The sequence below is a fragment of the Ambystoma mexicanum genome, chromosome 4q (genome assembly GCF_040938575.1).
Source record: "Ambystoma mexicanum isolate Mex_15411 chromosome 4q, UKY_AmexF1_1, whole genome shotgun sequence".
In the NCBI taxonomy this organism is placed as follows: Eukaryota; Metazoa; Chordata; class Amphibia; order Caudata; family Ambystomatidae; genus Ambystoma; species Ambystoma mexicanum.
This window is the reverse complement of record NC_090928.1, coordinates 193,648,400-193,663,604: the sequence shown is the minus strand read 5'-3', so window position 1 is coordinate 193,663,604 and position 15,205 is coordinate 193,648,400. Positions and strand designations below refer to the sequence as shown.

General features: G+C 44.1%; 1 protein-coding gene across 3 annotated transcripts in view; it reads right to left on the bottom strand.

Annotated features, from left to right (window-relative positions):
• Nucleotides 1–6,475: 6,475 nt before the first annotated feature.
• Nucleotides 6,476–15,205, bottom strand: part of PDE10A (phosphodiesterase 10A) — a 1,126,451-nt gene continuing 1,117,721 nt past the window's right edge. For all 3 annotated transcript variants that reach the window (XM_069607718.1, XM_069607719.1, XM_069607720.1), the window contains exon 22: nt 6,476–14,874. In XM_069607718.1, coding sequence (XP_069463819.1) covers nt 14,757–14,874 — 118 coding nt within the window. In that variant the 3' untranslated portion in view covers nt 6,476–14,756. The remainder of the gene's footprint in view (nt 14,875–15,205) is intronic.

Sequence of the window (15,205 nt, the reverse complement as noted above, 5' to 3'; positions counted from 1 at the left end):
CAAGGGGAGCCTTCCTACCGGCTCCGCACACGAGACAGGGACCGGGCCACACCCACTTTCCAATCATGGGGCTCGCACGTGGGCCACGCCTCCTTCCGCTCCTCCCCATCGGTGCTTGGGGAAACACAGGCCGTTGATGAGGCCCTTCACACGATCCGTGGGCGGGCACTCCAGGCCACGTCCCCTTTTCTGCCCTGCGAGGAAACGAAACCTCACTTTATTTTATTTTTTATTATTTTTTTTTTTAAACAAAGATTTTCACCCGTGGCAGCCCAGGTGCTCAGCGGGTGTTCTCCCCGCTCCGTGCCGCGTCGCCGCGGGTCGGAGCTCCAGGCCCCGCCCCCTAACTAATGGAGGGCCGCTCCGTGCGTCCTTGCACGGCTGCCGACTGCGGCCGTGTGCGCGGGTCCACGACTCCGCCCGCCGCAAGCACCAGCTGGCGGGCGCGACTTCCTCGTCGTCAGTGTTGGGGGGCTGCCTCCGGTCTCCGGGGCAGCCCTCTAATGCCGTCGGGATCACCCGACGGCAGTGTGCACGTCGGCGGACAGCCGGCGTGTCTTAGACAGGGCGACACCCTGCAGCGCCCGGTGTCACCGGGCGCAGGATCCGATGTGTGGGGGTGTCACTCCCTGGTTCCAGGCAGTCGCGGCTCCGAGGGTACTCGGGCCGCGCCGCGCACACAAGGCCACGACCACGTGGCAGGCCCAACCACACAATGACCACAGACACGAGTTGCCACTTCCTGGGGCTCTGCTGCTCTGCCCTCGCAGCGCCAGCAGAGCCCCTTTTATTAACTGGGCACGTGAGCGTCATGACACAGTCACGGCGCTCACGTTGCCCACAACAACTAGACCCCCACGCAACAGTCCCCTTCGTGCTGCCTAATCACTGCAAATAGATGTAAGGATTGTGGGAGTGGTGCGAGCTCCAGGGGACCTCTGTGGCCAGAGCCACCAAGCGCAGGCTAATAAGCCCTGGACATGTTGTGCGCTGGGGCCCCAGACTTTTTTTCCTATGAGAAACTACATTTCCCATGAGGCTGCCGATGCGCAGGCAACACACAGAGCAAAGGTTAAAGGAGCCAGACCAACCTGTGTCACGTGCTGGTAAATTCGGTTTGATGAGGCACGGGCACGGGCAGGGCAGCGTGGACGGCATTTGTTCTCTTCCCTCAGAATGCGGTGAGAGTTCTTCTTTAATGCTGGAGCAGCGTCTGTGCTTGGCCACGCTCGGTCGGTACAGGAATTCACTGACATTGCTCGTAGTGAACAGAGGAGCACAGCCTGCATTTGGAAGCAGGGAAGGAAACTAATGAAACCTACTGCTTCGCTGTGGACCACAGCTTGATATCTGCTTGGGGTAGCTTGGAAGCGCCCCGAGCCCGAGATACGTTTTCTGTGTGTTTGTGGAATAATTTAAGATTAGAGTGTGGGCATTAACAATCTAGTGATTCAACAGGACATTCAGGAGAATGGAGGCACTCTTCACAACACTTGAGTAACTACAACTGAGTTATCCCAGTATTAGGGAACATGGTTCTTTGAGAAGTTACTACTGTGCAGTTGTTGCTCACGTGCTTAATGTGTGTGGCTGAGCCTACAGCAATGCAGTCATTAAGTGTGCTAACTGTGGTTTGTCCTTCATGCCATCCTTAAACGTGTTCTGTATAACATTTTCTGCTAACTGTTATGTCACCATTTAGTTATTCTCATGAAGACTTGCCAAGGCAGTAGTTCGGTGACCACCCCACCAAAAATATTGCCATATATATAGTCGTCAGGAATGGCCATAGGTGATATTATTTTTGGGGGAGGGGGGATCCTTCATTTTTGGGTTTTTTGGGAGCAGGGGCTGCGGGGTGTTCCCTGCTCCTTTAAAATTAATGCGGGAACAGTTGATGGATGCAATAGAACATGTGGAATCACAACCAGAGTCTTGTGGTGCCTTGATTGACCTAGCCTTGCACCTTGATCACAGGACGAGTGAGCGCAAAGGGGAAAAGAAAAGACCCGACTTCCATTCGCCCGCTTAGACAAAGGACGGTATGCAACTTTCTGACTGGGCAAGGGTGAACCTATGCATATAGGAAGTGTCAGGGGTCCTTTGTCCACAGAAGACATAGAGAAAATGTGTAAGAACAATATACGTGTATACTGTGGCAAAGCAGGGCATTATATCCACAATTGTCCCAACACCCTAGTTCTGGACACTGAAAATGAAAAGTTGAGGTGGGAAAAGAGTTGGCTCAGCAAAAGAGGGAACTATCTCGCCGAGCCCTTCTTCAGTTGAGTTCCCAAGTATCATTGCAAACACGGTACAAAATAAGACACCCTATGTTTGTGTGTTAGTGACATTATGTTTTGCGGATCTCAAGGAAAGTGTCAGCCATAGTTGATTCAGGAGGAACAGGAAACCTTTTAGACATTGCACTGGCAGAGCAAGGCTGGGATTGAACTGGTGCACGCAGTGGATGGGTACTGCTTAACTTCAGGTCCTATCACTACTCAACCCATACGTATACTAAGTTTGCCTGGGCACGAGGAGAGCATGACTTTTGACTTGATTGCCACAACTCCATTTGGGTTGATTCTGGGGATACCCAGGTTAGTGACCCATAACCAGACTATTGATTGGTCAGAGTGCACTTCAACATTTGGTTCCAAACAGTGTGAAAACCATTTACAGGACAAGACTGGACCTACTACTTTCTTAGTGGAAGAGGCTATTATGCAAGCCAGTATTGGGGCAGTGGAAACAAAGTTACCTCATGTATATAGAGAATTTGCTGAGGTGTTCGACAAAGGAAAGGCAGTGACATTACCTCCGAAAAGGTCATACAATTGTGTTATTCATCTAGAACCTCAGGCTAAGTTACCTTGTAGTCACATTTATGCTTTGTCAGAGCAGGAAATTCAACATCTGCATAAATACATTGATGACATGATGGCATGTGGGTTCATTCAGCATTCAAAGTCCCCCATTTCTTCACCTCTGTTTTGTGTGCCCTAGCGGAAGGTACATTATGCACCTGCATACATTACAGAGCGTTGAGCAATGTGACCATCAAGAATTCGTTCCCCCTTCTACTGACATCTGTCCTACTGGATCAGATGAAACAAGTTGTGATCAATACCAAACAAGAGGAGAGCTCATCATTTAAAATCGAAGTTAAGGAGCGGCCGATTGGAAAACAGTGTTCCGAACCAGACTTGGGTTATATGAATATCGGGTGATGCCATTTGGCCTTTGTAACGCTCTGGCAGCTTTCCAACTTTTCATGCAGGAGGTCCAGAGAGAGTATTTAGATCGGTTTTTCACCGTTTACATAGATGACATCCATATCTATTCGGAGACAGTGGAACAGCACATGCAGCATGTCAAGGCAGTACTCCAGTGACTGTAGGACTACTGGTTGTTTGCCAAGCTAGACAAGTGTGTATTTCACACCACAAGAGTGGAATTCTTGGGGATTATTTTGCGAGTGGCAATGGATGTCAAGAGGTGCCCAAATTGCCTTCTCCTCAATGTATAAGGGATGTGCAATCCTTCTTGGGGTTTGCAAACTTTTATTGACGGTTCATTGCCAATTTTTTCGCAGATTATTAGCCAGATTACCCGGTTGCTGTGCAAGGCGTCCTGTTTTGTATGGGATGTGGACGCGGAGAAGGCATTCAGGAAGCTAAAGAATGCGTTTATGAAATAATACTTCTGGTGGCCTAATATAAACAAGATGGTACATACATACATACAGGACTGCGAGGTTTTCATGAGGTAGAAATCGGACCATTCCAAGAAGGCAGGGTTATTGCAACCTTTACCCACTCCCAGCAAGCTCTGGAGGTACATATCAATGGATTTTGTTACGGACCTGCCAAAGGACGAAACATATGACACATTCATGGTGGTAGTGGATTACTTCTCCAAACAGGCTCATCATTTTATATCTTGTAGTGGAGTGCCGAGTGCTAGAAAACTAGTAGAGTTGTTCTTGCAATGGTAAGACTACATGTGTTGCCGACATCAATTGTGTCTGATCGAGGATCGCAGTTTACCTCGTGGTTTTGGCGTGCCTTCTGTGAGATGCTAGGAATTAGCTGTGCACTATCCACCAGTTACAAACTTAAAACTGATGGAAAAACAGCACGGGTGAACCAAACTATGGAGCAATATTTAATATGTCTATCGGCAGAAGGGATGGAGTCTTGGGTGAAGGCTCTGTGGTTGGCGGAGTTCATTTATAATAGCGCTGACCACGTCTCTTTGGACAACACTGAATATGTGCATGTATTGTCAAGACCAAAATACGATTCCTGAGATTTTACCCATACATACTACCTTCCCTGCTGTGGCTGAGCATACATGGATGCTTCTCGGGCATTCGTCAGAAGGCACGACAAAACTTGGAAAGGGCAGGAGACTTAGAAGAGGACTGTGAATAGGAATAGACTAGAGTCTCCTCAGTATGTGGTGGTAGGAGATAGGGTTTGGTTATCCACACAGTACATTTGTTTGCTGAGATCATGCAAATTCTTACCGCAGTTTATTGGTCCTTATGTTAGTGAAAAGTGTCTCTCCAGAACAGCTGCACATCTGAGTCTTCCTCACACCGTGAAGATTCACCCTATTTTTCATGCATCTCCGATTCAACCTGCAGCTAGCAGTGATAAAACCAAGAAACCACAAGTTATGTTGGATGGACAGGAAGAATTTCAGGTGTGGTGCATACTGGTTTCTAAGAGGCTAAAAGGACATCTTTGGTATTTGGTGGACTGGGTGGGTTACAGGCCGGTGACTGTTCCTGGGAACCAGCAGAAGCTTGCTTACTCCCAGACTGGTAAGACAGATCCATCACTGTCATCCAGGTAAACCAGGTCCTGGGAGTCCCCCTGAAAAGGGGTGGGGGGGGACTGTAAAGATTGAGGGAGTGGTGGGAGCTCCAGGGAGCTTCTGGACGGAGCCACCAAGCGCTGGCTAATAAACCCTGGACATGTTGTGCACTGAGTCTCCGGACAGTTTTTCCTATGAAGAACTACATTTCCCATGAGGTTGCCAGTGCGCACGCACAGCAACGGTTAAAGGAGCCGGCCCTGCCTGTGTCAGGTGCTGGTAATTCCGTTTGATGAGGCACGGCAGGGCGGCGTGTAAAGCACTTGTTCTCTTCCCTCGGAACCCAGTGGCGGTGGTGAGAGTTCCTCTTTAATGCCAGAGCAGGTTCTGTGCCAGGCTGCTCTCGGTCAGTGCAGGAATCCTCCAACATTGCTCCGAGTGAACACAGGAGTGCAGCTAGCATTCAGAAGCAGAGAAGAAAACTCATGAAACCTGCTGCCTCTTTGCTGACCGCATCTCGATATGATCTGCTTGGAAGCGCCCCAAGCCCGAGATGAGTGTTCTGTGGGCTTGTGGAATAATTTAAGATTAGAGTGTGGTCATTAACAATCCGGTGAGGTAGCAAGAGCTCAGGAGAACCGAGGCACTCTACGCAGCACTTGATTAATTTATGTTTGTATATTAAGAGTTACTGTTCTCTCTGTGCAACAGCAAGGAACAGGAGTGCTAGAGTCACTACAACTGAGCTATCCCGGCATTAGGGAACATGGTTCGTAGAGGATTTACTACTGTGATTTTGTAGGTCATGTGCTTAATGTTTATGGCTGAGCCTACAGCAATTCCTGCAGTCATTAAGTATGCTAACTGTGGTTTGTCCTTCACGCCATCCTTTTATTTATTTTGTGTAACATGTTCTGTTAACTGTTATGTCACCATTTAGTGATTCCCATGAAGACTTGCCAAGGCAGTAGTTAGGTGAAGTGTTCCAGCAGGGAGGTTTAGGTGTGACCTATTGCCATATGATTGCGTTGTGTATTGTATATGTTTTCCCTATAATCCCCCCTTCCTATCCAATCAAGTTTCGTAATTTCTCCTTACCTAGCCACAACTTCTCCCTAACACTCTTTGCACCATTGGCTGACTCGGTGTGTCCTGTCAATATCACATCAGGCACCCGTGCCAACCAAGGTGGGAGGGTTGTATTCCATTCAGCTTCTGTGGTTAGGGAGCAATTATGTTTCCTCCCTCAAGCTTGACAGTAGTACAATCCTTTATAGAGAAAAACATTTTTGGTAACACCAATAGATGCACATTCGATTATAAACCAGTTGCCCCTAAATGAGGCGTTTCTTTCTCAATTTTATCCAATGTACCAATGCAAGGAAAACATTGGTGGGAAAGAGCCTTTCATCAGTGCTTTCGCATGCCAAGATGCCTGGACATTTGGCTGGGCACTACTTGCAGACAAGCAACATTTACATGTAATACTTTTACTTAACCGCAGTTTATCCCTTGACTTTGTGACATGCTTTTTAACGACTCTTTCTAAAAAGGTACGCAGAGGATATCCTGTAAAGAAATGTAGGCGACAAAGAGATTGACACTTTCAAATGAAAAACCTCCTAAAGTCAAGTCATGCTGGCCTGTGTTGAAAAGCAAGTGTTTTTTTATTTTTGACTGCATATTAATCTGCAAAACATTTCACACCACTGAACATTTTCCTTTTTTTCTACAAAACCTGTCAAAGCAAAGGGTTTCTTTAAAAAAATACAAAATAGAACTAATCATTAAATGTGCAGCCGGACAAGTGAACATGTACAATATAAGAAATAGAGTTCTTTTTTGAGGCTTTCATTGCTTACTATTCCATGTTTCCCTTAAATTAAATGTACATTATATTCACAAGTAGCTTTGCTTTTCCTTCTATTCACAAAAAGAAAAGGTTGGAAAACCTAAAAAGAATAACTCTCAATTTAGGAATATTAACACCGAATTCTATATCCATCCATTAAAACCATGAACTTTACTAAATATTTTTTTTTATATATATATATGTATATTACATAAATTATATTTCATATGTATAATTATATATTCGCAAGCAAAGGCAGAACGAAATACAGTTCCTATGGGACCCGCCATATAGATACAGCATGACTATTTTGAGGCAGATCGATTCGTGAATTTATGTACAACTGAGCTATACTGTTCGTGCTAAAACGTTAATCTATTGTGCAAACAAATATTTTCTTAAATATAAAGTCTGCAAATAAATCCAATGAAAATAATTAAACACCATGTACACTATTTATAAATGGCAAAGTATTAAGACATTTTGAAATTATTGCACTTGCATATTTTCTGTACAGACATGACTCTACAACTAAACACATCCACCTGTATGTACACGCAATTTGGCGGATATGTACGCACAGTTATCAGCTCATTTGCTTTCCTAGAGAACATTAAAGTTTTTCTGAAAACAATCCCTCTGAGACTTTGGATATAGTTCATGCCACTATGCCAAATTCTTCCTAACAAACAGCGAGCACACACCCGTATTAAATCAAGCACAGCTTGTGGTCGGCAAGCAAAATCTATATCACGTTTGTGTTTTGAATTTTTTTTTTTTTAAAAGCACGTATGTGATGGCTCCTTTGTTCATCAGGCAATCGGCCTTGAAAGCTAAGTGCAGCAAGCCTGTTGGGCTAGTTTGAATTTAACACACTTGTGTTGGTATCAAACATGGTCAACAACCCCAGCATTAAGCACTGCAGCAAATATATCACACAGCCAATGCGCGCACAGTTCAAACTAGAGGAATGGGGGGGGGGCAAGGGTTGGACTGAGTTGCCCTTTTCTGTTTCTTTTCCATGTTTAGTGGCTTTTGAAAGATGGTCGACTGGAGTCATGACGGCTGTTCCAGTAACAAGCATTCAAATTTTACCTCACGCGTACATTTGGAATTGAAAAACATGATTAGAATCCATTTTTGCTTTTTAGTTGTACAGAACGAATGCCTAAATGCAATTCGCCCAAAGACAGATCCTGCACAACCCTGTTTATAGACATTGAGACACCAGACTCACAGAGACCAATACCCCATTTTTAGTCAAAGGGATTACACATTGCATATGCTCTAAAATGGCGCTGTCTGGCAGGACTTTAACCAGATGGTGGTGGGGGAGGGTGTGACTAGCATCTGCTAGTGCTTGAAATGCAACACAAAAAAGTGCTGCTGGTCACAGTAGCCGGGTCTGTCTGGGAAGTGCTTTCCAATGACTGGGACGGTGACGTCCGGTAACCTGAAGCAGCAGGACTCGTCCCTTGAATAACAGCGCTGCCACTCCGTGCATGACAGTGCCTGAACATTTAAAGTGCTGCTAGAAGATCAAGCGGAACCCTGCAACTCTACATTGCCCCAGACTACTGCTGCCCATTTCAGTGATCAAGGGCACTGGCCAGGAAAACAAGACGCCACCTGCAACCCTTAGCTAGAGAGGGGGTTCTTTCATGATACCTCTGGAGCCTGCTGCCATCAGAAAAGTGGATTTGCAACTCAGTAGGTGCCCGTTCTACAAATCATGGAACAAACCAAAAGACTGAATCACAAGTAAATAAACAGAATGTCAAGCCCACGTGTGAGAGAAGACCATCACATTGAGAATGTGCTCAAGTAGTGGAGGAAAGACCTACAGACCAGAAATCAATCCTGGGACAACGGTATGACACGCAGGCTGAAGGACCTCGCTATTCCTGGGTTCTTCGTTGCCTAGAAATGGGATCCAGTAACAGTACCTTCATCATAGGCAGTCTATCTGACTGCAAGGCCACCTACCACTCGCTACAATGTTGTGCCCAGACAGATCTTTGTGAGGGCAAAAAATAAATAAAAAGGAAGCTGTGGCCAGGAATACCAGTGTTACATTTTTTTCTTTAGATCACAAACCCTACCCCTGAAAGCAATTCGTGCTTTTTGGTAATTCATGCTGATGGCGGATTATCATAGACCCCTGATTTAAAATAGTGATATGGCAGAAAAGCTGAAAAATAGAATCCTCGGTATTTGGGATATGCAGTCCTTATTTAGCTATTTCATCAGGTCTCAAGTGAACGGCGTCCTTTGTCAAGTCAAGTATGTTCATGTTGGGTTGCCACAAGCAATAGAACAGAAGGTGCCAGTCTCACAAACGCACCTGGCCACGGGCCATGACTCCTAAATAGAACCCTGAACGGCTCTCTAACAAACGTTCCTACAAACAATACCCCACACGGACAACAAATGGCTAATTTTCCCTTTTTAGAAGCTGAAAACGCATGGTGTACTGATTGGCTCACTGACAATTCATTTCCTGCAGTCCTGCTAGCCAGCCACGGTACAGCAGAAAACAGATCAGCAAAGAGGACAGAGTATGAAACACTCCATAGTTTTATATTGTGTTTGCAAGAACATTAGAACATTAGCACATACCACTTTTGTTTTGAAATATTAGGTGCCGGATGCAGCCCATGCAAACAACTGCACTATATTTCAAAGTTCTCTTAAATACGGCAACTTCCATCGCCTTCAAGACAGACACGGGCCAACGAGTCAAAAAAAAAGTAAAAAGAAAAGAAACAAATAAGAAAAAGAAAAACAGCGAGCAAGACTAGACACACTGGTTACACAACGCAAATTAACTCTTGTTCCAAAAATGTTACATACACATTGTTGAAAAAGTATTAACGCTGCTTTTAAAAAACACAGGCCACTTAGTGATTCACGAGCGATGCACCATGACTAGGAAGTGCAAGCGGAATGTGTAGTTGCGCGCCACAGCAGCTTTCAAACAAATTCCAATAGTCAATAAAGCGACTACCAGTCTGCAGTTGCTGGCTAGATTAGAGGAAAGGACAAAAGGTTTGTGCTTGGAAAATCAGCAGACGTACCATAAAAAATGGATCAGCAGTGTCTGAAGCAAAGATCTAAAGTCCACCTCATTCTGGAATTTTAACAGTTTCCGTCCTTGTATGATGCTAATTGCTGGTTGCCAGTTTAAGACAGACCATTCTTGGCCTGGGGATGGTGACACCTCAACATTCCCCCCTTTTGTTAATGGTCACTCGCTCCCGCACACGTCTTGCTCAGTAACATGGGGCAGCGGGACATGCAGATGCAAACCAAAACACAGTTTTAAAGGGTTGGTGGCAGAGTCACAGGAATGGTGAGCATTCTTCCATACATTCAAGGCCATTCCAAGAAATGGGAGCATTACAAGTGATTGAAAACCAAGGTTGCAAAGACTGGGAAAACGGCTTAGTAGAGAAGCAGAAAAGGACTGCATGCCTTACTATAGAGACATGGGACACAAGGCAAAACAGAAGGCAAATGCACAAGTTACTTTGTACACCAGTGAATACGACTGTATAAGGACTACAAGATTTGGATCAACTAGGGACGCAACAGAGAAAGCATGTGCATGTTTATGTAGACGACCCCCTTGAATGCAAACATGACAGACTTTCAGATATGCGCCTCAAATAATTTGCTCGAATTTCATCCCACCACGAACGGCTTGTAATCTTTCAGGTCACTGAATGTGCCAACATGGATTCCCACCCATGCAACACATTCATATTTTTGATTTAAAAAAAATATCTGGGAATGTTGTTGTTCAAAAATGTTTTATAAAATATAATTGTAGGGTTTGATAAAGGAAAGCAAAAGGGAATAGGAAGGTCGTGCTGCCATGAAGGTATTCATGTAGTCGATTACAAGGCAACACCAGATATTTTTCTCTAGTAGCAGAGATGTTAGAACGAGAATCCTGTTGACAGTGTGATTCCGAAGTGCAATGGAACAAAGCCAAAGAGCACCCCGAAACCACACCAAAGAAATGCAAAGAAGCCGGATAAAGACTTCAATTTGCTTTCCTGCATGAAATGTCTCAGAGGCAAGCATACGAGTTTTCACGCCATGCCAATCAGTCACTAATTGGGCAAGTTAGTTTTGTATTTTTTCATCACCTGATTAGGTTTACTGAATGACAGACTTGTTCAAGTAGAGGAGAAAAATTGCCAAGAGCTAGAGGTCAACCTAAAAGCTTTTGGCGTAATATGATCATTCTAGCACTCAAGAGAAATACTTCAAAATTTACTTTTGCTTCATAATGGTCTTCAAGCGCAGCCCATTGACTTTGTAACTATAGTCGGAGAGTCCCATATTATTTCTGGCACACTGCAATTTGTTATGAACATTCCGAGGTGTAGGCTAAGAGGTGCACGAAAGCTAGAATTGCAGAAGCTTCACCAATGGCAAACTTCCCTTAAGAATACATGAGCAAATTCAGCCAAATAAGATACTGTTATCAGGTTGCATGCAATGTTTTTTAGGGGGAAGAGTTCTTCTGCCGGGCGTGCATTGTGTAGCCCAGCTGCCAAAAAAGATCAGAGTTTATACAAAGACTCATATTTGGATGTTATTGCAGTGACTCATTTTGGGTGCCTTGATCTCCGATTAGGCCAACACACTGCTTTTTTTCCAATCCGGCACTTATAATGATCAACCACAGCTGAGGTGCCGGACCGTCTTTTTCAGCATTAAGACTAAGTGTGTGATCAATCAACACTGGAAACCTCACCCTTGCAACAGGAAGGGGGCAGGGGGACACTTGTCTGTACACTATGCTTATTGCAAGGAAGCATCTGTCCAAAATTCCCAAAAGGAAAGCCTGCCACCGTAACTATTTACTGCACTGAGCTTTCAAAAAACATTCCATCTCACTTTTTTTGGGTGAGGCTTAAGTGCATACATGTTTAATGTTGATCAAGCGGGAGCAAGGCAGGTCCGGTTTTGAAATTGGTCACAGTGCAGTTATCGCTTTTCGGTCGGTTTAAAAAATATTCGGTAAGTTGTCTGAATTTTACAATATTGTAGTGCGTCTGTACATTTAAGGCGTACATAGTTTTCTACCTAAGCTTAACAAGTAGCCATTTGCTAAAAAGAACAGCAACTTTATGGTAAAATAATGTTTTCTGCATCAACTGATATTATTTGAATATTTGGGCCAGTTTTAGGACCCTGGAACCCTTTCTAAAATATTTTCTAAGCTTTCTGGAACTGCATGTTCCGGCCTTTGCCAAAATTCCCAACAGTTTACGCAGGCCACTGCTCTGCTGACCTTCCACAGTCCGGTGAATCGTTATGGAAAACTCTAGTCCACTGGAAAATTAAACATAATTTGGTCAGATGAAAATTCAGTGAGAAGTGGCTTCTAAAGTAACACGTTAACAGTCATGAGGTGCTGCATAGTCCTTTCCTCAATCGGTATGGGACGGATGAGGATTTAGCAACTACGCTCGGCGATATACGAAAAAAACCTTAACGTTGTTTATTCTTGATATCAACTTGCAATCTAATCCAGTTAAGGTGAGCTGCTGCTCTGAAAGACGTACATGATTGGTGAATCGTGCAGACTGTAAGGTCACCTAAACCAGGAAAAATTCTATTGACCTCCTAGCAGTGAAGGCATACAAATGCTACTGCACTGAAAGTGACACAAGTATTTGTTCATAGAGTCCACAAAAGGGAGTTTCAACGCCTGGCTACAATGATTTGCATCCCATAATATTGGACACATGTTTTACAAATCAATAGGCACTGTCTGCAAGGATCATAGATGTGCAAACATTCTGCTGCTGGCAGAAAAGTAGAGATTGGTGTTAACCCACTGAAGACGAGACACCAGATGCAATGACCCGAGGCATGCATAGGCCTCCTGAGAATCGTTTGTAGAATAAGAGACAATGTTTCATCATTTCACATCACAGAAAAATCTGTTGCTCATCTTCCAAGAGACTAGTTAACAGAAGCTGAAAAAAAGTGTTTTTTCCTTTGCCCCAGCCGAGTCCACATTGTGCAATATGTAGTGGTTTTAAGCAATTCATATTCATACAGTAACTAACTGCTTTTGAGGTTCACATATCGGAAGGGCGTCGGAGCCAAAATAACTAAATTAAGAAAGTTAGGGGAATACCAATCATTGAAACCCTACTCTAATGCTCCGATTTGTTATTAGATTGTAAATTGTTTTCATTATTGGAGATATTCTTTGATTCCTTCAGGTTTGGTGTGTGGTGATCAATGACCACCTTAAGAGTTGGGGTATGCCAGATAGTGCAGAAGCTAATTTTAAGTGGTCATGATTACATTACACCACGGTAGCGACACTACAGAGTACCAGATCAATCCAATGTCGTTTCCAAAAGGCCATACAGAAAATCAGTGCATTTTGAAGTCAGGAGCGTGGTCAACCCTCTAGTGTTTAGAATGTTCATTTTACACACTCAGATGTCTGTTGTGAACGGGATCCCATTTAAAAACTGCCCTATCCAGCTTGTGCTATTTCCGCAAAGGAGAGGCAGGCTTCCCTTTGCTCTTGAGCCGCAATACATTAAGTCAAAAAAAACCCAGTCATAATTCTGCAGGTCTGGAATGAAAATGGCCATCTGAGTTTTCTTTCTCCGAAGTGTCACTCCAAGATGGAAGGTTGCAAGTGCCATTAGACAGTAAAGTCAGTTTTACCTACACAACCCCTCTGAGGCATACTTTAAACGAACACCACAATCATTTTGAACACTCATAATTGGTTCTTTTTTTAAGACATTACCACAGGAAACTCTGATTTACCATTTTTCTAACGGAATTAAAAGGGCAGGGTCGTCCATCTTGTTTTCCTTACTGAACCCACACAGATTACTACTAAAAGGGCCCAATTTGCTGTGGTTTAGGAAATATGTTCTTGACAGCACAACATCTGCCTTTGGAGGCTTGGCTCATTACGGCTAATGAACTCCCAATCTGGTGCACCATTCCCTAGAGTCAATGCATTGCCATGGCTAATTCCATGACCGTTTATTAAGCCATAGCCCCAGAACCCTAGAAGGTGCACGGATTGAAATAACCCAAGATACGTCCTACTAAGCAAATGAACACCAGGACATGTATTGTCCGTCCAGCACACCGATTGTCTAATGCATTACACATTTATAACCTGAAGCATCTTCTCCCAGTATTTGACTTCACATGTAATAAGGCAGCAAATCTCTGAATGTGCAGTTTATATTCAGGCCATTGTCCATGCAGCACAGCAATAACTACACATGAATCATTGGGTTCGCCGAATCACTATACTTGTGCTAGACTTGTCCTTGAACGCGACGGGATGGTTCAGTCTACGGATGATGGCAATGCCTCTCCTTTAGTAAATCCAGCAAGACACGGGAGGACTTCTTCAGTTTTCAGGATCATTATATTGAATGTTCTTTTGGCATCATTGAAGTATAGGCAAATCTCTTGTGTCTTCAGGAACGCCACTGCTCTGCCATGCTCTTCCCCATTGATTTGGAGAGGTTCAGATGACAGCCACCTGTGGCAAGTAGTAAAGTAATTAATTCAAGTATTGTATCCTATCCATGATACTCATGTCCCCAGACGCTTTCATATATGTCCAATTCACTACAAGCACTTGAATCAAACTTCCTAGTTAAAATAAAAAAATCCAAGTGAGGACTGAGGAACAGCCCACACTGGTATGTTAAAAGTACCATTCAATTCTGAGGCCTAAGATGTCACTTTGAGTACATGCCAAGACTTTTTATGTCCGTTTTAAGGCTTCTTAGCAGCACTGCCCATGGAAACAGGCCAATTGTGTTATGTTCAGCATCCCAGCAGGTTGACTTCTTCGGCCGGGTTATATTATGCTGTGCGCACCCAACCGTCACCTCCTTGTTTGTCGCACAAACAAGGGAGGCAGACTCTTTAACTGAAATGACTCCATGGCGGTGACCGCCCATGGCAGTTTTTATACTCTAATCAGCAGTTGTGGACTTATTTCTTGTTTTAAAAAAATCCATTTAAAAAGATGCCTCGGATAAAGCAACACGGTTCCTCAATCGTCGATCTTCACCGGGAGGGAATCCGAAGAGTCAGTTGCCAATGAATGGGATGGAATCCACATGGCTGTGTCTTCTCCTCGCGCCACCTTCTCCCATTGACTAAGGTTGTCCCTTAAGAAATAAAAAAGGGTATACATCAATAGTTGGTAATCTGTGATTAACGCTGAAAATAATTCTATAGTGACTTACCAGACATGACACATGCACCCAAAACCCTGTAACAGCCATATGCTTAATTTATTTGGTACCCTTTCCATCTAGGATGCAAACATTTTCAAGGTTTTCCTACCTTGGGCCTTGCTCAAATACACCCCCTCCCCATCAACTTTCTTTCATGTAGAATACCATACATATTGCCTGCATATCCCAATCTAGGTGCTGGAGCCTATTGTATAAATAAAGGTATTGGTTTCTATGCATGCCAAAATATCTGACCTATACT